The sequence below is a fragment of the Nansenia antarctica genome (assembly GCF_963989245.1).
Source record: "Nansenia antarctica genome assembly, chromosome: 3".
NCBI classification, from domain to species: domain Eukaryota; kingdom Metazoa; phylum Chordata; class Actinopteri; order Argentiniformes; family Microstomatidae; genus Nansenia; species Nansenia antarctica.
The window spans coordinates 47,015,913-47,039,724 of NC_137688.1; the positions used below are offsets into that span (position 1 = coordinate 47,015,913).

Sequence of the window (23,812 nt, forward strand, 5' to 3'; positions counted from 1 at the left end):
AGCCTCGTCATGTGTGTGCCTGTCACTGCCATGTATGATGACATCATCAATGTAGTACTCCACACCCGGCAGGTCAGCGAGAATGATGCTCATCATCTTCTGAAAGGCAGCTGGCGCTGATGCCAGTCCATATGGCACACGGCAGAACCGATACAGTCCATCATGGGTGATGAATGCCGTTAGGTCGCGTGACTCCTCAGCAAGAGGCACCTGGTAGTAGGCGTTAGCCAGGTCAATGGATGAGAAGATGGTGGAGCCTTTCAGGCTGGAAAGGAGCTCATCCATATGAGGCAGTGGAAAGGCGTCAATAATGACCGCCTTATTGGGCTCACGCAGGTCGACACACATCCTTATTTTTCCAGTCTTCTTTTGTATGACGACAATGGGGGACACCCAAGCAGAGGCGTCGACAGGTTCGATCACTCCAGCAGCGAGTAAGCGCTTCAGTTCATCAGAAACTGCGTCTCTGACAGACAGCGGTAGCCGGCGCAGCTTTTGGCGTACCGGTGTGACAGAGGAATCGACCTTCACGCGGTGCACAAAGTTTTCTGCACACCCTACAGCAGCGGGAGCAGATGCAGTAGTGCACTGGAGCACAGGAGTAGGCAGAGATGCAGAGTCATTAGGAGGCACCACTTTGTTGTTTGCAATATGCACACTTAACACAGTCATTAGGTCCCTCCCCATCAGTGAGGTCCCCCTCTCCACAATGAAGAAGGTACCTGGAGCAGTGCGGCCATGGAGAGAAACATCAGCAGACATGCACCCCAGCACTGGAATGCTGGTTTTAGAGTAAGACACCAGCCTGGCAGTCGGTTCAGTAAGTGGAATGTTTTTAAAGTACTGTGCGTAGATGCTCTGTGGCAGTATAGAGACAGATGAACCAGTGTCAACCAGCAATTCCACTTTACTGGACTGTGAGTGTTCTGAAATAATCTCCACAGTGCATGTGATCTTATCACTATTACGTGCAGAATGTTCAGTATATAACACTGTAAATTCAGGGAGATCAACCTCACGTACCTCCTTGGTGTGTGTCTGTGTACTGCGACACACCTTGGCAAAGTGACCCACTCTGTTGCATTGTCTGCATGTAACTGATGCAGCTGGGCAGTTAGTTGCATTAGCTAAATGTCCATCTGATCCACAGCGGTAACATGTTTTCCGCTGTGAAGCCTCCCTAGGCTTTGCACGCTTACCCCACTGTCCCCCTTTTCGTTGTGGAGTGTGCTGCACCGCCTGCACAGATGCAGCCCGCGGCTCACAGAAGGCCTTAGCTTGCTCCGTAGCAGCCTCAATCTGTGTAGCAGTTGTCATGGCCCTTTCCAGTGTAAGTTTATTGTCCATCAAAAGTCTTTCACGGATCCGCGGGTTGTGTAGATGTTCCACTAGCTGATCACGGATCGCCTCATCCGCACGATCGCCATAGTCGCACGTAGCTGCAAGTTCACGTAGTGCAATCACATACTGAAGGACCGTTTCATTCTGCATCTGTACTCTCTTACGGAAAGCATGGCGCTCAGCAACAGTGTTTGTCTTGGGCACAAAGTACTCCTCCAACGCAGTCATTGCAGTATCGTAGTCTGCACCTGTGTTCGGGAGCGAGTAGAAGAGACGCTGTCCCTCGGTGCCCAGGCAGTGTAGTAAGACGGCTCTACGCCGTGCAGCAGGCCAAGCATTACCGCTAGCATTGATGACCAGCAAATAGTTCTCAAAAATTTGCCGCCATGTCTTGAATGGAATGGTGGGCTCGCCAGGCGCAGGCAGGAAAAAACAGGGAAACGGCACGTTTACAGCCATTGTAAAAAACTAGTAAACTCCGATTACTCGTCGCCAATTGTGATGTCCGGACTGGACTTGTAAGTAATAATAGTCGATAGAGAACGTGGTCCATCAAACGCAGGTTTATTCTTTTCAGCATGAGTATAGCAGCAAAACTACTCAACATAACTTCTCAGCATGAATGAGTATGGCCGCCAACTACCCAGCATACACTTCAACTTCCTAGTTAGTCTAACACGTGATTCCGTCTTAAAGGGCAGGACACAACAGTGGGTAACATTAATATCACAAGAAAAGAGGATATTACATACCTGGGCTCCATCTTAGAGGCAAATCTTTCCGGAGATAAAATGGCAGCAAAAGTAATCAAAAAAGTGAACCATAGAACTAGATTCTTGTACAGGATATCCTCACTTGTCAGTAAAAACACACTGAGGACCCTATCAGGAGCTCTCATTCAATGCCACTTCGACTATGCCGTAACATCATGGTACTATAGAACCACAAAGGCCCATAAAACAAGACTCCAGACAGCCCAAAATAAACTGGTTAGGCTTCTGCTAGGCCTCAACCCTAGGACACATCTAACCGCTGCTCATTTTTTGAGCCTTGATTGGCTACGAGTAGTTGACAGAGTGCAGCAGCTTGCACTGGGCCTGGTCTTCAAGATACGCTACACCACAAAGACACCCAAGTACCTGTCAACATACTTCCAAAAAGTGAACAACGTCCACACATACAACACCAGAGGAAGCTCCACGAACCACGTTCAACCGCGTTGCACCACAAACAAGGGGTTAAACTCGTTTGCAAACTATGCAGTAAAAATGTGGAACGCCCTTCCTATAATCTTAAAGGAGTGCAAAACACTGCCCACCTTCAAAACCACTCTCAAAAAACATTTACAGGAGGCTGCAATCCGTAACTGGACCCTCTAAATCAAAAATCAGATTAAAAGACCCGAACTACCCACTGTACATACTTTGTGTTTTGTCCCCCGCCCCCACCTGTGGTGTATGTCCCCACCTGTCCTACCCGCTGTACATACCTGATGTTTTGTTGTATTGTATATCTAGTATTGTTCTTCCCATGATGGATGTATTTTTATCTTGTAGATAGTAATAGTTATTTGTCTGTATTATCTTGTAGATAGTACTAGTTTTTTTTATTTTCCTGTCTGTCTTACATGTAACGATGAATTGAAAATCAAGGACCCCAATTGAAATAAGCCAGTGGCTTTCTTGGGTTTTTATCCTTTTAGTTGACCTTGTATGTAATATGTACTCTCATGTACCTACTTCTGCAAATCTTCTAATAAAGTTTTCAATCAATCAATCAATCGTTCGCCAGACAGCGCCAACGTTCGGATTCTCAATTATGAGATTTAGGGATACATAGAAATGTATTCCTAATAAATTGTAACCAACCTTCTATTATTCAAAACCCATAATACCTCTCGGCCAGGGCAAATCTGGCTCATGTTTCAATGCTAGTACGCCCTCTTGTGTTTAAACTACTGAAAGACACACAAGTTCAACTAAACATGGTATCACCTCAGGTTCCACAAAGATTTCAACTCTGATCACTGGATCACACTTTGTAGTCCAGAGTGCTGACCATTACACAATGAAACTGTTCTCTGAATGAAGTTATGAAATCACCAGAAAGAATCAATTTCATCCATTGATTTCATCCATCCAAGTGAAAAGGTGACTTTCACTGAAAATAAATAGAAAATAAATTGCTTTACAGAAACATCAATACTATTGCATTTAGCGTTTAAATTAATTAGTAGTAGTAATGACCACGTTATGACCACAGGTTCCTCAGAGCCCAGACTGCTGACCATTACACCATGAAACCCTTCACTGAAGGAAGGGTTTTGTTTTTACTTTTACATTATTTATTTACAATATAGACATGTAAACCATTAGTCAGCAGAGAGAGCGAGAGCGAGAGAGAGAGAGAGAGAGAGAGAGAGATAGAGAGAGAGAGAGGGAGAGAGGGAGAGAGAGAGAGAGGGAGATAGAGAGAGAGAGAAATAGATATATCTAAAGTACCATGTAACTTCAATAGGGATTGTATGTAATTACATAGAGCCTCTATGTAACCTCATAGGGCATCTGTAACCTGTAATGATCCTTTGTAAGATTTGCTTAGTCTTAGAATCAGAAGTCAATGGCAAACTTTAGGATGTCATCGCCAATTGAGAGTTTGGATAGAGTTTGGATAGAGTTAGAGGTCTGTTTTTCATAATAATATATCCGCAATACAGCTAAGATGACATACTCTAGGCTTGGAGTATTTAGGGTTGAGAATGTATAGGCAGGTCTATTATTATGCTTCCATTCATGCACTTTAGGATTACTAGTTAGATAGGTGTTTTCAAACTTCTAATGGAAATGATCAAATTGATGCTCCTCAAACTATACACTATCCTCTATTGTAAAAAGTGGAAAAACTGTGGAATTCCAAAAATATTCACCTTGCTATTCCTCCATTCAAAGTTAGTGGGGGAAAGGAGAACAATTGTTGCCGTATCTACCACGCCTTTACACTTAAACTCTTTACACTAAGAACCTAAAATATGAGTGGATTCCCCTCCGTTCTCTCTTATTTTCATTTTGATATGACATAGGGCTGTTCTTCTTCTGCCTGGACATTGCTTAATTGGAACAGTTGGATCCCCCACCCCCTCCTCCCTCCTCCCTCCTCCACCCAGATTCTCACCGACCTACACACATATGTTCTTTTTTTTGTTCTGCTTCTCTTTGTTTTCTGTACAGTGTCCTTGAGTTTGAGAAAGGCGCTTTTAAATTAAATGTATTATTATTATTATTATTATTATTATTATTATTATTATTATTATTATTATTATTATTATTATTATGTTATATGTGACAGACAGGGTTCCAACCTGGGTCTCCGACGTGGAAGACTCAAGTGTCTACAATAAGGACAAGAGGACGTCCTTAAAGTCCAAGGGCGACACTTGAGTTTCAAATCACCTCTGTTACATACAGTATACATACACACACACACACACACACACACACTCACACACACGCACGCACGCACACACACACACACACACACACACACACACACATGCACACACATATGCACGCACACACACACACACACACAGTGCAATTACTTTTTTGTTATTTGTGTGTGTGTGTGTGTGTGTGTTTGTGTGTTTGTGTGTGTGTGTGTGTGTGTGCGTGCGTGCATGCGTGTGTCTGTGCTATGTCCAGCTTTCCTCTTCTATAATGAACCTAGTGATTCAAGCAACACTGTCATGGTGTCATTATGTCACTGTGCAAACTGATACTGCCACCAGCAGAAGTTCCCTGAAGTTGCTACTCTATATCACAGGTTGTCTGGCTGTGACCTTAACCCTCAGACTGTCATGAATGAACATGTAAACAGTAGGACAAGCAACCAGCTCTTATGGGAAACAGGCAGCAGAAGGGACACAAGATACAAATATGCAACCGCAAAACTTCAGTCGAAAGAATTGTATCGCACACTGGGTTTGAGATCTCTGAACTGATCTGTGATGTATGACTTCAGTTGAGTTGGAGCATCTGCAATAACACATGTTTGAGCTGGTTTGTGCAGATATTGAAAACAAACATTAGACAAAATAGTGCTTATTTGATACATTCAGTATGTGCTACATACTATACGTAGTGGCTATAATATGCGGGGACTGTCACAGGTATTAGATCAACACAAGTAATGAATGTATATGTATAAATAATACATCAGATACATTACTGTAAGTTGAGTAAAGTGAGCCATATCCATGTACACCAGACTTGCATTTCATTGTCTTTTTCTAGCTTTCCCCTTCACAATAGGTCGCAAATCTCAAGCATCTCACATGAAACACCAGCCTGTGAATTCTGTTGCTTGACTGTGAACTGTTTTCACACCTTCCCAAAGTATCACATGAGTTTTAGTCACTCTCAAATGGCAAGTCCTCAATTACTCCTCCTGGCTTTTCTGTTGAGCAAAAGAGAGAGCCGATGTTAAAGATTTTAATCGTTTTCTGATAAAGCCCATATGTACAATGATAAATAATGGTAGCCTGACCCTATTATGCTTTTTTGTAGGCCTATACAACTTTATCTGATTTTTTTTTTAAATGTTGTTATCGTTATCACCATACCATTATTAACTTCACAATTGGCAAATTCTGTGTGCTGTTCCTTGTTTTAGCATTAACCATCTCTTTATAGTAGAGCATACAGTAAAATATGACATTACTCTACAGCTACAGTAGCCTATAGTTCATACCAAATGCATGTTTATGGCCAGCCATACAATATCTAAATGTATCTAGAGAGATTTCTCCATAGTATAAGAAGATGAATTTGAGCGATATTCTATTCTCAATAGGCCTATTACAGTTTATTTTTTATTTTATAGGCGTACTCATAGGCCTACTACACCTGTTAAACAATTTGGATGGTCTCAGTAACCTGTGAAAACCGACAGAGGGCATATTCGAGAGGGTGGGCAGCTCTGTAGGACAGAAAGCAGCACATTCATTCATTGGCCAGTGGGGCGAGAGAGACTGCGGTGGATCAGCAGTGGAAACCCAGTGGAGAATCACAGCAACGCAGCCCCGCTGAAGAAAATCTGCGCCTATTTTTTACTGTAGTATGGCATCAAGGAGAATGGAGACCAAACCAGTGATCACCTGCCTCAAAACGCTCCTCGTCGTCTATTCCTTCGTGTTTTGGGTGAGCAGCCATTGCGAATTGATAGTGTTGTTACCCTAAATGCGTTCTGTAGATGATAATGTACTTTGTATAATGTAGGATGGCACATTTAGGCTACATTGAAAATACGCACGTTGTGTACAAGGGCTGCTGGCCCTGGAACAAGTGCGCGTCTATTGCTATTGGTGGGCGTGTATTTGGACCGTTATCTGAATTATAGTTAGTTTTTTATTTAGTAGTTAATGATACTTTTTTTGAGGCGAAAGCCTATCCTACTACAATAAGCCTACATTGATGTTACTTGTGTTAACACGAAAATAATGCATTAGTCTCGTTGATGTGGACGAAGCCATTTTTCATAGACTCGATTTGGGGAATTTCTAACAAGCTGCCACTGACCTGCGCCTAGTAAACCATTGAGTTATAGAGCCTACAACACGTAACCAGGATCCTTGCATTAAATCGTGCATGTTGTTCATAGTGGAGACTGGAGACACTGTGCGGAATCGGATTACAGGGAACCCGCAAACTCTCGAGCGGCACCGCCCCAATTGCGCGTATCTAAAAACTATTGATCTGAAAGATTACTGATATAGCTAAGTAACATTGGGGATTTCTTTTTTATTGCTGTTGAACAACGATTCCCCCCCCCCCCCCCCCCCCCCACAGATCAACCTCTTTAGGGGTTACAAACAGGGATTCCAAATTGTATTGAAGGCTGCATTAACTGTGAATTATACTTAATACTTAATTGTAAATAATACACCAAATAAATATAATAGAAAATCTGCAACTGCGCTTCCTTTTCTAAAGGCAAATACATATTTTCTCCAAATAGCCTACCGCTTCAAAATTAAGGGTTAATTTAGGGTTAGTCAGTGGCTTTAGAACTGTGCCATATGTATGACACAATGCAATTAATGTCTTGTTATATACTATAATTATGTGGCCATGGCCACAGTACCATAGATATAAATACTGCTCTATGTTTGTGATGGCTAAAGGGAGTGGGCATGTCTGGTCCAGCAGAGGCACAGGGTGGTGCAGGCAGTCGTCCCAGACCAGGCTGAGGCTACAGTCTGCGTCCCTGTGGCTCTCAAGACTGGGGTTGCCTCACTTCCAATATGCTATACATAACAGGTCCAAATTCAATACTTTCGACTGACCAACCCAAAACACAATTAGGAGAGTGGTAGGTGTAGCTCTGTCCCATAGAGGTAGAGTTATGGGTGGGGCTAAAAGGTGTGGCAGGGCATCCCTGGATTTTATATGAACGGGATACACCCAGTCTTGGGCTCCCGTCATAGCCAATCAGAATTGTTTGCATTGCAGCCAGATGCCAAGGCACCTCCCATCAGCGTTCATGTCTCTCTCATTCCAATCCTAATCTTAGCCCCTATGTTCCTCTGACCCAAATGTGACCCACATTCCTTGTCTCTCACCCCTTTCCTTGCATGACCATGCTCAGCTTTATGCTTAACACTGTGAAGTTCATATCTTTGATCATACAGTGGCTTTCATGTCATTGCATTTCAACAGAATTAAACGCTTTGGAGAATAGATCGCAATGTTCAGATTCCTCTCTTTGCGTAAACTTTAATATCCAGCGTCTGGCCTGGTCATTGGATGTGACTTTGTTTTTAGCTTTCCCTCACAGAATCAGTGGGGCTCAGGATGAGGCATTTGGTGGTTTCTTTGCAGCCAAATGCTAGTGGAGATATTCTGTTTGAGACTTTGAGCTTTCATATTGGCCTTTTCTTTCAACTTGTGGCAGGTCATTGATGTTCTAACAGAGGACTTAGATTGGCGCTATGACTGATCGTCACACTGGCAGCAGACGGCGTGGCATTAGAATAAGCAGTATTCACTGCTAAATGAACATTTAGCCCTACGTCGTCTACTTGGCATTACCATTGCATTTACAGTGTGAATAAACAGGCTCTGCTTGGAGATGAATTACTTAGATAATTGGAGGTAGACTTCTTTGATATTTTTGGGATCGGGATGCAACAATCTTAACAATCACAATATACAGTCATGTGAAAAAGAACATGACATGATTTAGTTATTTTTAAAGAAATTATGGACATATCAATATTTGATCTTCTTTCAAACAGTATCTATAGGTAAAGCTGATGTAATTGAACCAAAAACAATGAAAGTGTAACTTCTCCATCTCACTTCTCCATGCAGAGTTCTTTCAGCTGTGTGATGTTTGAGGGGTGTCTTGCATGCACAACTCACAGTATCTCAAAAAGATCTGGGCTTTAACTCCATTCCACTCTCAATTTCTTTCTTTTGAGCCATTCTTTGGTGGATTTACTAGAATGTGTTGTGTCTTTGTCATGTTGCATGGTCCACATCCGCTTCAGCTTAAATTTGAGGACAGATGATCACATTTTCCTCAAGCACCCTCTGATACAATAAAGTATTCATAGTAGATTCTATTATGGTGAGCTGCAAAGCAGCCCCAAACCGTGATATTTCCACCCCCATGCTTCACAGTTGGTATGAGGTTCTCGTGCTCTCATGCTGTCTTTGATTTGCACCAAACATGTATTCTGCTACTGTGCTAAATAATTCAACTTTGGATTCATCTGTCTATCAAAGCACATTGTTCCAGAAGTCCTGGTGTTTGTTTAGGTGTTCTCTAGCAAACTTTAGTCTTGACCATGTTTTTTTTCTTTTTTTTTTACAGCAAGGGTTTCCTCCTTGCACACATCCCATGAAAATTAACTGATGGTAGATGCATGCACTTTGACATCAACTGTGGCAAGAGCTACCTGTAGGTCATTTGTACCTGATTACCGGCATTTTAAGTAGTCATAAATGTGGCGGTGTCCTAACTTTTTCATTACAAGAAAATTGATTCTATTAATTACATTTTACAAATAGTTTGTAAATGTCTGTTTCATTTGTTTAGTTATATTACCTCCATCTTTCAATATTGTTAAAATGAAGATCAAATGTCAGTATGTTTAAATATGTTGACTTAAAAAAAACATGACTGTAGCAATAACAACACATACTATTGTATGTTGTAGAAGTGGTGGGGCTTCATATCCCTTTTTTGCAGTGTAACTGAATGTAACTCTCTCAGTAGTTTGCTTATTCTGCATTCTCTCCCCCATTCTCTTAATGACGAATAATGACAAAGGATTCTCCTTTGTGTTACTTTGCTTCTGTAATGGAAGAGGGGTCATGTTGAGATAGGAGATAGTGATGTAGCATGCCACCTAACCTCATCCCCAGGCTATTGGGCACAGCGCATATAAGCTTGGAACGACTCAAACCTGGTCATAGACGGAGTGAATTGACACACAGTATTTGTTATTATTTGATTTCAGTGAATCACATGGCTGTGAGGCATAGCCCCGAATCAGAAATGTGTGGTGTGCAAGCATCGAGGGGAAGTGCTGTGAGAGATGATTAGTGCAAAGTAAAGACAATGGCTATGCAACGTCTGTTTTCGATGTTCTTTATATTGGCTTTAATGAAGGTGAAGTTTGACGTTTTGGTCTACTATACCTTTCGCGATCTGGGCGGAAGTGTCTGGGAACGAGACATGCCACCTGATCATAGAATAGCAACAACAACCACCTCTAAACAAGCCACAATGCTGATTCCAAACCAAATTCTACCCACTCAGTTAGACACCTCCACCCACCCAAACACCCACTGTACTGTTGGCTATCTATATTTTTCTAGTAACAGACCTGCTCCTTCACTTACAAACTTACTCACTATTTAGTTGACCAGTGGGCCCTATTGACGTTGACCAGAAGTAGGGCCTTAAGGCCTGGATCTCCTTCTCCACTAAATGTCTTACAGGTTATTTCTTTCCTGAGGCAGACAGATGAGGATGAACAGAAAGAGGATGAGAGTGCTACTGCGTCTCTTGTTTTCTAAGCTGGGGGCGTAGAGACATAAAGGTTGTTTGAGGCCAGGTCTGCTGTCACTCACTCAGCTGTGGCCCAACTCTTTGTCCCCACTTGAGTGCCAAGAGAAAACTCAGCAACAGCGGCCGGCGAACAGTGTTTATGGTAGCTGCCTGGAACAGCACCAAAAAGGTTCTTTGCGTGATTACTGTGAGTGAATCTGACACATTTGTAAGATCTAAGCACCTGACGTTGACAACAATGCAATTTTAGATACTTACTGCCACATTGAGGTATAGTGAAAGCTTGACATTATTGGTTTTGGTGCCAGTTAAAACATAATTCACAAGTCAATGGCAGTTACATTTACCAATACCCACCCATTATCTGTTTACAAACAGACATTTTAGAGCCTCACCATGGGTGGAAACAGAGATGAAATGGGCACATTTACAGTCACCTGTGTGTAGAGAAATCATACTGTATGTTTTGGAAAAGCAAATAAGCTTTTATTTAGTAAAAGCTGTGTTGCACAAGACTCTATTTACTCATCTGATAAACTCTCTCAACCACTGATGCATTACTCTGCTGTCTTGCATGGCAGGGTCATGTTGTAAAAGGCTTAATTTAGTGTCAGATTGCCTGTGTTCCTGGGGTCAGATTTCAACAGGGACTGAACTGACCTTGTTAATGTTAGTGTTATGGAGGTGGTTGAGTAAGCTCTTGCTGATGAGTATATATATACAGAGTCCTGCAGATTCTCCTAGAGATCATGCCTTGGCTTTAGCTCAGTGCACTAACACTGTCTTGTGGCGAGACAATTAGTCATCACAGCAAAAATATCTCTCGACAAACCAGATCAGTATGTGCAGTCAGTACCTTACAAAATCCCGTTGCGCCCAAGCGATCATCTCCACAGTCTGCCGGGCTGCTGGTTGGAGTGACATTAGCTTACAGTACCTCTGTCTGAATGCCATTCCAGAAGCCCAAAGAGACAGCAAGCTCTAGACTCCAAGCTCAACGCTTGTTGCTGTGGCCCCAGCTAAAACCATGTGTCCGGATAAGCCCTTTGTGAGCGAATGTGTAATGCGCTTAAATCTGTCTGATGTGAGTTGCCTGGTCTCTTGCTACTTTGTGGCTTCACGATGTTCAGTTGCACATCGGTTGCGTATTGAAAGAGGGCTTCGGTCAACAGCCATGTGCAGGTCACTAACCCCTTTTCGTTGAGAGGAGCCGCAGTTACGTACTGCTACTCGCGTGGTTGGTCTTCGTCGGTCTTGTTGTCGAAGACAGAGATTTGCAGTGTTTGCACTCCCAGTGAGCAATAGACGTCTTTTCAACCTCGCGTCTACAATATAAACCAATATAAACCAGCTATATTACGGCTATATTTTCTACTTATCTTAAATGCATGAAAACCGTTATTAAACCCCTCTAAACTGTCAGAATACGTCCCAGACGTCATGTAGTATGAGATTCCATGTAGTCTAGCATAGTTATTCATGCGGAAGTGGTGGTTTAAATTGCGTCTATACGTCGCTGTCCTTTAACCCAGATAAATGCGGTCTGTGTCTAAACCTGTTTTAGTCTAGCAGCACGTTGAGTTTAAATTAATACCCTAAACGCCTGTAGAGTGTCAAAATATGTACCAGACCGTCATTTAGTCTGAGATTCCATGTAGTCTAGCATAGTTATTCATGCAGAAGAGGTGGTTTAAATTGCGTCTATACGTAGCAGCTTGTTGAGTTTAAATTAATACCCTAAACGCCTGTAGATTGTCAAAATATGTACCAGACCGTCATTTAGTCTGAGATTCCATGTAGTCTAGCATAGTTATTCATGCGGAAGTGGTGGTTTAAATTGCGTCTATACGTCGCTGTCCTTTAACCCAGATAAATGCGGTCTGTGTCTAAACCTGTTTTAGTCTAGCAGCACGTTGAGTTTAAATTAATACCCTAAACGCCTGTAGATTGTCAAAATATGTACCAGACCGTCATTTAGTCTGAGATTCCATGTAGTCTAGAATAGTTATTAATGCGGAAGTGGTGGTTTAAATTGCGTCTATACGTCGCTGTCCTTTAACCCAGATAAATGTGGTCTGTGTCTAAACATATTTTCTACTTATCTCAAATGCATTAAAACCGTTATTAAACCCATTCTATTGTCCTTATTGGAAGACAAATCGGCAACACACTACATGAACTGAATTGAGATTATATAGAAAAATAGTCATAGTACCTGGTGTTGATGACTGCAGAGGAGAGTCTATCATTGTAGAGTCATCAGTGGCTTTTCAAACAAAGATCAAAGCACATGAACAACTTTAAACAGGAACAAGTAGCACAGAATGAGAGGAAAGACCAGTTATATTTTAAAAATACAAACGCATTGCTTACAGGCATATTCTTCTTTGTCCTTTTCTTTTCATTCAAAAAGGTCCATAGAAACTGATCGTTAAAAGGAAATATCGTTAAAATGTGCTTTCTTAAATACAAATTAATTATTAAATTGAGATGGGTGAACCAACATTGTGACCAAACTCACATGGATTTGGGGGGCATTTTTTGAGCATTTGCTTCACAGAGGCCTTCTGCAACCCTGAACATTGAAAAAACGTCACATAATAATCGCTACATGTAACCGGTTGGTTATTATTTCCAGTTTGCGGTTAATGTCATTTTGGTTAACAAATGCTTTCTTTCGCTACGATTGGAGACGGGTTACCCTGTGACCATGGGACGTATTGAATTTCCCGGTTGGAACAGTGAAAAGTAGTATTTTTGGGATGTTTTGTACATTGGCACTACATTATTATTGTTAGAACACTATTTTCTATTATTATTATATAGTGGAATGCCTATAGAAACTATTGTTGTGGTTAAACCGTGACCTACATTGACGTGCCAGAGAATGACTACCCTCCCTCGAAACCATCGCGGGTATCGCTTCTCGGCCTTTTGGCTAAGATCAAGTGTATCTGTTCTTATCAGTTTAATATCTGATACGTCCCCTACCCGGGGACGTTATATTAAATTGATTTTTGGAGCAGGGAGATGGAATAGGGGCTTGCTCCGTCCACACCACACATCGACCTGGTATTGCAGTACCTCCAGGAACATAATATTTCAACGGCATTTCAAGGTCTAAATATAGGCCAAATTGGAAATTGAAACAACGTCTATGTTTAGACGTTGAAATGCCGTTGAAACATAGAAAGGGAAACAACGTCTATGTTTCAACGGCATTTCAACGTCTAAACATAGACGTTTTTTAAATATCCAAAATGGCTGATATTTAGCCTCGATTTGGCCTAGACGTCTACGGGCCATTTAGACGTTGTTTAGACGTCTAATCAACGTAAAATTGCTCACTGGGCTGCTGCATAGTTTACACCAGTTTTTTTTTTTAGAGGAGAATCAAACAAAAAGGTAAGTCAGGTTGTACACTTTTAGCTCTGTAAATACCCATGATAAATCAGTAGCAAGGATGCCAGACGTGTGACAACGCTTAGGGCAGAAGTCAAACCTTAGGCCTTAACACTAATCTAAAGTTGACTGGCTCCTTCTTTACAGCTATAGAGTTCTATAATAATAATAATAATAATAATAATAATAATAATAATAATAATAATACATTAGACTTAAAAACAGTCTGTAACCACAGATCTAGAATCAGATACCCCTACCCCTTGTAACGCTAACTTTAACCGTAGTGGGTTGAAAGATATCTGACTGTAGATCAGATGGAGTAGTTGGGAGAAACTTAGACCCATTCAGTAGTAAAGTACTGGTGGTGAAAAGTTGATATGGCAGCCAAACGCCCAAGTCACATTCCGACTCATCGACTTAATCAGCAAAAGGTTTGAACCTGTTCTCTTGGGTATTAGCTTGCCCCCATTTCCTTAGGTGCACAGATATGTTGGGTTTGACATTTATCCTCAGTGTGAGGGGTATTAATGTTATCTGTGTTGCCAGTGCGAAGCTCTTACAACTTTATAATAGTCATTGGTGTTTGAGGTTTTTTTCTCAAGTTCACGATGACTCTAGGCTTAAAGGGGCACTTCACCCCTTTTTAACCTTGAGTCATCGTGGTGAACAGATATGAAGCTAACTTGTTGTCGTTTTTATCACTGAATAAACAACATATTAAAGTACCACTCTACTATCTCTCTCCATCAATAAAATCTCAAGACCTATATCAGTGGAAATGATAGTATGCACACCTGAAAATTAAGTGGATTAATACAATTTTAAAAACTCTCCCCATCACACTCAAACTCTCTCTAGACGAGGTGAGGCAACTCGGGTCCTGTGTACACAGGCATTTGCTTTTTATCCCTGCTTAAATACACCACTAATAGAAGTTTAGCAGCAATTTTTTGTTTAAATTGAAGACCATGATTAATTGATTATTTACATCAGGTGGGTTATGTTTGTGCTAGCCCGCCAGGAGAAGGGAACCGGTGGTGTCGACACCTTCTGTAGGCCGCTGTGGATTATCCTGAAGAACAGGCCGGGCTCCCAAGGGTAGAGTGGAACTGGCAGAAAAATGGCTAAGGTCTCAGAAGCAGCAGGACACATATGAGCGGTCAGGGGGCCTTAGTAATTATGGGAATTCCACTGAAACATTCCATTCCATTCCATTCCACAGAATGCAGTGACGAGTCCGACTACCTATTCATTCTTAAACCCTGTCTTGAAGTAATGCTGAAGTAATAGAAGGTGTCTATCCTGCGGTATTCAAACCCAGAGTTATTCGTGAAGATATGTGAATCACAAGTGAAGCTTCCTGTTATGATATGTGGATCTCTCTTCTGGCAGCCCCCCTGAAGCAGCCAGATGTCTCATGACAACCAATCAGACGCAAAAAGGTCAAAAGTCAAAGAACCCCAAAAAGGTCAGTTGGTGCTTGTTATATAAGCAATTAGGCTGCGATTGAGGAATTTAAAAGTGGCTAAGATTCCTGTCATTGAGTCAAGGCTGTGACCCGTGTTAATAGGTAACAGCTAGGTGTTAATGAAAAATGTCCTATATTTAGCCGCTAACCAAGGAGGAGGTGCTAAATGCTTTGTGTTGGCTTTTTTGTGTGATCTGTCACTGAGGATGATTTCCCCAGTGCGAGCAGGCATGGATCGAATAGTCGGCTGCCGTTACAGTTGTGTTTGTGTAACTGATTTGAACGCTCCCTCACCGCATCCTCGACAGCCTGTTATTTTATTCTCTCAGAGCCAATCGATTTATGATGGGAAATGTTCTTAGAAACTTGGCTTGTCACACATCGGTACTGTTTTTGCTTTGAGAATGACAAGATTGATATGGTCTTCACTTGCGAAGACGTGAATGCACTGACAATATGTCCTCACCCAGGTTAAAGGCTTGGGCTTGAGGGTTTCTGTTCTTCCAGAAATAAATCAAATGCCCGATGAAGGTCTCAGATGGAAACGTTCCACCTATTAAGTCAGTGGGCGGGAGCATCTTTTTTTGACTCCTATTCGACAAATCTGAAGGATTTAGGAAGGAATACCCCCCCCCCCACACACACACACACACACACACAAACACACACACACACACACACACACACACACACACACACACACACAACGTGACATTATTGTCTACACAGTGACAGAACATGTAGACTGTCATTTTATAAATAATGAATAGCAACCTGAGTCTGACGTTTTAAGTTTGATAATAGGTTATGTCCCATCACCAGAATATTATATATATAATATATTATTTTCCTGATGCAGATTATTGCCTGTTTTTGAAGTTTCCCATGTGATGCATCAAGAGCACTGTGTACTGTACTGCAATGCAATTCTGTGGATTTAAAGCCATAACCAAATCTGTTGTGGCTATAAAGCGTGGCTTTAAATCTCCATCCCCTGACCTTAATCCTTTGTTTTCCAAAAATGTTTTCACTATTTTGACCTTTATACAGTTTATTTTTTATTTTTTTAGATACATCTCTTGTTGTCAATCGATGCAGATGCTTATATCTTTGCTTTCACTATGGGAAAGAGTTACATATGATTTACACATTTTACAACCAGACCTGGTGTCTCTCCCCGCTGTCTTACAGCAGCTACGTCATTTTAGCACGGCCCCTGTTGGCTGTGTGGATGAACGCCTGAACGCCATAACACAATAGGTCTCCCCAAGATCAGGGAGAAGGAGAGGAGAGAGATAGAGAGAAAGAGAAAAGGGGAGGTAAAGAGGCCACTAGGTATACAACTATAACCACAGCTTATAGTTGTGGAAACGCATGTTTGACACGCCTAGTAGTTGTTTCAGCACAGAGAGCAACATCTTCTGAAATGTACATGAATACCAACGCTTTACTATCCTATTGTCCTTTCCAGAAACAACCCATAGCCCTTATGCCCTACTGTAGACTATTATTGATCTATAAGGGCTGGATAGATACTAAAAATGTGGTGAGAATTCCAACGAGCAAGGTGTAGATTTTACCATTGTTGCTTATACCTATCGAGATGATTTCCAGATCTACATAGGGACGTCCTCTGTGAATAGTGCACCAATAAAAGCGACCCTCCCTGCCTATCGGGTGACAAATGCCGTGCCAGCAGTTTGTTAGGGGTCACAAGTTCAGCAGGTGGAAGGAAAAGTGTCCTAGCAGTGTGTCACCTGCTGCGTGACAAATTGGTGGCGTGTTTGTGTTTGACAGCTAACACCGCCTTTCAAACATCGCTCCAGGGCAATAACAGCTGGGCTGTGTGTGTCCAACTCTCTACCTCTGGTGGAGATGAACATTTAGTGCAATTTGTCACAAAGTCCCAAAGGGCACATGGAGAGAGAGAGAGAGAGAGAGAGAGAGAGAGAGAGAGAGAGAGAGAGAGAGAGAGAGAGAGAGAGAGAGAGAGAGAGAGAGAGAGAGAGAGAGAGAGAGAGAGAGAGAGAGAGAGAGAGAGAGAGAGAGAGAGAGAGAGAGAGAAAATGGCTGCCAGCCCACCAGCTAAACCCACAGTGAACCACTTCTAGCCCAAACAACGCTGCAAGAGATGGCTAATACAGGAGCTGATCAGGGAGGTGAGGACAGGGACAATGGCAGGTTAGGGACACCAGAGCACAATGCTCATGATGACGGTGGTTGGCTGTGCTGCTGAGATTACCGTTGCCATGGTGATCCATTTAAGCCATGGGTTCTGCCTAGTCTAGTGTGTTGCCTAGCATTGGGCACACAGGAGAATGCATTTGCGACTGCTTTGTATAAAGAGCAAGGATGTCCGTGGGTCATGATGTGGTTTGTACAAACGTTGAAAATACTGTAGGTGGAGATCATCAAAAAGGGGGTCCCTTTTAAGCGGACCCTTTGCTTTGATATTTAAGAGTTCATTCTTGGTCCGATAAACATTTTGGAATCAATTAAACTATTTCTCTCTTTCTCCCTGTTTCTGTTTCTCTGTCACTCTCCCTGTCTCTCAAAAGCAGACAGACATGACTGTAAATAGAGAATGTCACTTTGAGAACAAGGATCTACTGTAGGTTTTATAGTTCCTGTTACTTTTTTTTTGGGTTTCTGCTCATCAGTCCAGAAACCCCAAATGTATAGGCCTAGACAAATTATGTTTCGGCTCATTGTTCCACTTCATAAGCACACAGTACTACAGTCCTTGGGATTTAAACAGCACTGTACTGTAGACAACAACTCCTATGGTGTGCTGAGTCAAGGATGGAGACAGGGACATCCGTCTAAGGGCCGTAACAGGACGCCATTATCCACCTTGATGAGCACGAGACTCTCTTTCATATCGCAGGCTATTATCTTGATGCATGTTAATTTTTTGCACGACAAATTGTGTTTGATATTCTTTTCTTTCTTTTCTTTTTTAGCTTTTGTTTCTTCTTTTAGAAAGTAGGGAGTGTATATAGGCTGCTTTGTTGGATCTTACAGCCACTTTCGTGTAGGAGTTTGTGTTCGATCAGAGGTGAATTGAAGTGTGCAGGGTGACCTAGATATGCATACATGTCTATGTAGAATTATGTATTGCTTATGGGGGGTTATACTGTACCATGTTGTGCTTATGAAGGGATAATGCCTGCTTTATGCATACACCGCCTCTAATAATGTGTTTATTTTGTAGCCGTTGTAACCGTATCAGGGGATCTCTTGTCGCCTTTGCTACAATAATATTATTAAATAATATTATTGTGGTTTTATTGTCTTGAATACAATACAGTGGCATTATAATCTATGCTTTGCTGCGACAGTGACAATGACATCAGTCACCTACTCTAAGTGGAATAAGTGGATTTTATGGCCCTTGACGTGGCAATTACAATAAGGCTACTGTACCATACTACTGTTAGAGTTAGCTGACATCCAGCAGAAATCAAACTTATTGATTGTGTGCAGTCAGGCATGCGACACACACACTGATGTTACACACACACTGATATTACGCACACAAGCCGACATAACACAAAGCTCACGGGCCTGTCAGCACACTGACCTGTCAGAGTTACGCAACCCCTACATCTGAATTTGAATGGAACACGTACCTGAATGGAACCCCCCCCCCCACACACACACACACACACAGGCAGAACCGCAAGGCCTTTGATGTCGTCTAGTCATTTGAAATGCTAAGGGGGAGGAACAGGAGGGACGTGCGCGGCTCCCTTTGAAATCAAAAGCGCTCTTTTATTTCAGCCTTCAGTCTTTCGGTGTCAGACTTCCTGCCATTGATGAGCTGCGTTCAGTGGCACCACGCGTCTCGGTGCATCCTAGAAAGGCTCTTTTGTCGTGTCTGCTTGATAACAGTGTTGTGGTAAAAAAAAAAAAAAAAGAGACAGAGATAGAGACGATGTTGGTGTTTGTTTCCTGCAGGCGTTCATTAATGTGCTTTGTCTAATCTGTCTGGATGTGGCTCCGTGTTGTTGTTGATATGGCTCTCTCCAGGGACCGCGGCTGTCGTAGTACTACTGGAAGAGACTGGAGGATATCTTGGGATACGGAGGGGCGTGGCTCTGCCTCCTACAGCATCTGTGATCAAACCGAACAGAACCCGAAACAGAGCAGAACAGAACAGCGTTTGATGATGCAACACCAAAGCAAACCAGAAATACTTTTATGACATAAGAGGAGAGGTGTGGGGAGGAGGGGGTAGGGGTTCAAAGGGGTTGTCCTACGAGGCTGTGTGCGTGTGTGTGTGTGTGTGTGTGTGTGTGTGTGTGTGTGTGTGTGTGTGCGTGCGTGCGTGCGTGCATGTGTGCGTGCCTGTGTGTGCGTGTGTGTGTGTGCGTGCCTGTGTGTGTGTGCCTGCATGTGTGTGTGTGTGTGTGTGTGTGTGTGTGTGTGTGTGAGAATCAGAATCAGAATTGCTTTTATTACACCCAATGTACGGCCACACAAGAGTAAGATACTTAGGCTCAGGTTCTTCTACATTGGCATTGCAGCAGGATACAAAATCAACAATAATAGAATAAAGTAAAAACTTTTTTTAAATTATTTTTTTAAGTAGAATAAGGTGATGGTAGTTGTACTACAGCAGGACCAGTCATACTGCAGTAGAACATTAGTGCAAATTGTTGTGCAGGTTACAATGAGATGAAATGTGCGTGTGGGTGTGTGGTGTGCGTGTGTGCGTGCATGCGAGATTCGTGTTCGAGTGTATGAGTATGTGCGCAGATATGTATTTTGTCTGTGATTGTGTATCCGTTCTCCTACACTTCAGCCTTCTAGATTTTTCCCTCATGTCTGCCTTGGAGCAGAAGCTCAGACTCAGAGCTGGATGTGTGACACAGCATAGAGGTGTGAGTTTGTGTGTTTTTTCCATCAGCGTCATCGGTACGCACATGCCAGGGCAGATGGTCAGGTCATAAGTGAGGCCCCAGCCGACGCAACCCTCTCATCTATGCACTCAGGCACCTCCCGTCACATGACACGCTCCGCCAGACACATACGCTGCTGCGTTTCAAGTCAACACCTCGTAGTCAAGTCTTTTTTTTCTCCATAGTTAAAGTTACAGTGCACTCGTTTTGTATGTTTTTGCTGATGTGGTAAACATTAGGAACAAACCTATGGAGCTATTTTAGTGCCATCAGAAATTGAATTGTATTTGACAGATTGAATTGAATATGAGCACAAATTGAATTGCATTTCACAGATCTGAATTGTATTTGACAGATTGAATTGAATCTGAGCACAAACTGAATTGTATTCGACAGATTGAATTGTATTCAATTCAGTTTTCATTATTTTCATTCACTTTTCAAATTCAGTTTCTCTCAGTCTCAGTCTCAGTTTTACTCAAAATACAATTCAGTTCTCAAAATACAATTCAGTTTTTCTCAAAATACGAGTTCAGTTTTAGAGGCACTCATCCCGGGACTCTGGGCTAGGTAGAATAAAGAGCACCGATTCTAACTCCCATCCCTCCCATCCGATGTCGTTATATGGAGAAAAGTAATGAAATAGGCAATGTGTGTCCTTTCAGTCTGCCTGAGGTGTTGTAGGGGGGTATTTAGTATAACAGGCTAATGGGTTTATTGTGAGTTTACTTTGATTGTTTGTTTATTGCCTTGATCACCGTATTGAGAAGTCATATGGTTATGGGTGGTGATATTGCAAGGTAATTTAAGCACCTGCGCATCTTGCATGGCGGTAGTGGAGAGAGAGGGGAGCGATGTATTTTTGTTGACCGCATTATACGCATATTCTATAGGCTACGCATTGTTTGTTATTTTTCTGGTTTTGATCGCTTATGGATTATTTTTGTACGTCGCCAAGTTTGATTGTTCTATTCAATAAATGATCTCGCTACAGGTGTCATATAACCCTAACCCATATCCTGTCATATAAAAGTACCTTATTGAATCTCCAGGTAATGTATTTCTGACATCCATCACTTTTGCTGTCGTTAAGATCAGGGATCTCAAGTCTCACGCATTGGGCGGACACTGTTATGCACACCTTAAAACTGGAAAAGCCAAATGTGGTGGAACCCCAGAGAAACAGAGACAGAGGCCAGGAGAATATACAATGATTTATTAAGGATGATATACACAAAGAAATAGGCCCTACACTAACTAGTGGAAAAACAAACATAAGGTGTGATGCAGGCGATAGTTATGGGGTGTGTAATTATACTATGTGTGTGTGCGTGTATGAGGTCAGGGGTGTTGTATTATGTGCTGCGATACTACCCTAGTGAGCAAAGTCCGAGATCCAGAGGGGGTAGTCAAGGGGAATGTCCAGGGGTCGGGCCAGGGAGAGTGATCCAGGAGAGAGTAGTCCAGAGGGGAGTCCAGGGGTCGAGCCAGGGAGGGAAATCCAGAAGAGAGTAGTCAGAGGGGGTCCAGGGGTCGAGCCATACAGATAGTTATGTTCAAGCGTTGGATCTCCGTCTGTAGCAGGGTTAAGTAGGCGGCTGTCCAGGTGGTGATTGGGACAGCTGGGCTGAAAGGTAATAGCCCACACCTGCTGCAAACAGAGCCAGAGATCCGGCCCACTCAATCCGGCCGGGAAGGGGCGCCAGAACGAGGCTCACGGGGGCGTGTCAGATTAGGAGGCACAACAGACACACGCGGCGTGTGAGCGTGTGAACGACTTGAGAGCCCTGAGTTAAGATACTTTATTTTTCTGTTTGGTAGTCTGTCCAATGTGACACTTGCCCTCCTCCACCGGCCCTAGTTTTGGATCTAGCTTGCTGTTCATTATTTTCATGATAAAACGTCATAACATCTTCATATACACCATACAGGATAAATACTGATTAACAGTAGGCTACTTTGGCAAATGCCCATTGAACAGATTTATTTATTATCCTATCTTAAGAAAACGAATGTAACACTCTCATCTGGGGATTTACACGGCAAATCAAATGAAGAACTACACATCCCTGATGACAGGGAGATGACATAATATGTCATATTATGACTGCTCTGATGAATCAACCCCTATTTCATCAATTTTCTCTATATAACGATGCCGATCATTGATCGGCAACGACACTATATAATAGTTTGCCTAACTGGCCATCGGATTTGGGCTCCTAATATCTAAAAAGCACTACGGTTTTCTTATTTTATCGGATTAAAGTAGCAAAGACCAGACATTTCCATTGACCGCCAGTCAAACTTCTACACTTCTATCACCCAAGAAGGGGCGTGGACATGACGGGAGAGCAAAGTACCCGGATGCGTTGCTCTTATGAATTCGGATGGGAGGGATTAGAATCGGTGCTCTATTATTCTACCTAGCCCAGAGTCCCCGGATGAGTGCCTCTAAAACTGAACTCGTATTTTGAGAAAAACTGAATTGTATTTTGAGAACTGAATTGTATTTTGAGTAAAACTGAATTGTATTTAGAGAACTGAATTGTATTTTGAGAAAAAACGAATTGTATTTAGAGAAACTGAATTTGAAAACTGAATGAAAATAATGAAAACTGAATTGTATACAATTCAATCTGTCAAATACAATTCAATTTCTGCTGGCACTAAAATAGCTCCATACAAACCCCTCCGAAAAAAACAACGTCCGTCATGGGCTTGGCTTTCAAAGACCTCTCTTTAACACTAGAACAGCCATGGGTGGGGTCATTTGACCCTGTGAGTAAAAACAATGTTATATCTTTGCACTCGATTACATTTCGGGACCCTCCTTTCATGACTTTTCCTAGATATGTGCGTTCTACCACCCAGTATCCTTACATTTTCAAAATCACATCAGGATAAGCTAGTATAAAGCCATTTTGCAGTTTTTCTGTGTAGGAGGCAGGCTAATTTACAAGACGGCCAACTAGCGGTCGTTGTGTGTAAATAGAAGATTACCATTGTAAAGACTATGGTCATTTGACCCCCGAGGCGGCTCTTATCGTAGGTAAAACATGCACGACCATCCTATCCATCTGTCTGTCCCAAATGCAAGGCCTTCTCCTCCTCTGAAGTATTTGAAACAGAGCTCTTTTGTCAGTCCCCTGCATCACCCCCCACCTCCCCTAACCTCCCTCCACCCCTCCTCACTAGGACAAGACCCCCCACCTCCCCTAACCTCCCTCCACCCCTCCTCACTAGGACAAGACCCCCGACAGATAAAACATGCAGGAAAGGAAACCCCCCCCCCCCTCGCTCGCAACAGCAGACGGCTTGATGAATGATTCATGCAGCTCCTCTGAATTATACATGACACGTACAGTGGAGAGGAAACTGGGATGGGGGGGGGGGGGGGTAACCATATTTTCCAGGGATACAGTCTGTAGTGCTGCTCAGAGACATTGGTAGAGGAGGGACGACGGGGGTGGTGGGGTGGATGTGGATGTGTGACTCATTTATGCTGACTCCCTTAGATGTGTTCAACAGCACCACCGCTCCATCTCTCCTCTTTCAGTCGACTTTTCTCTCTATCACCCCTCCATCTGTCTCTCTCTCTCTCTTTCTCTGTCTCTGT

At 42.5% G+C, this 23,812-nt stretch overlaps 1 protein-coding gene across 1 annotated transcript in view; it reads left to right on the forward strand.

Moving 5' to 3' along the window:
* Positions 1 to 6,455: 6,455 nt before the first annotated feature.
* Positions 6,456 to 23,812, forward strand: part of LOC308153269 (tetraspanin-7-like) — a gene marked incomplete at both ends in the record, with an annotated part of 23,684 nt that continues 6,327 nt past the window's right edge. The window contains one exon of the mRNA XM_080526355.1: positions 6,456 to 6,536. Coding sequence (XP_080382481.1) covers positions 6,456 to 6,536 — 81 coding nt within the window. The remainder of the gene's footprint in view (positions 6,537 to 23,812) is intronic.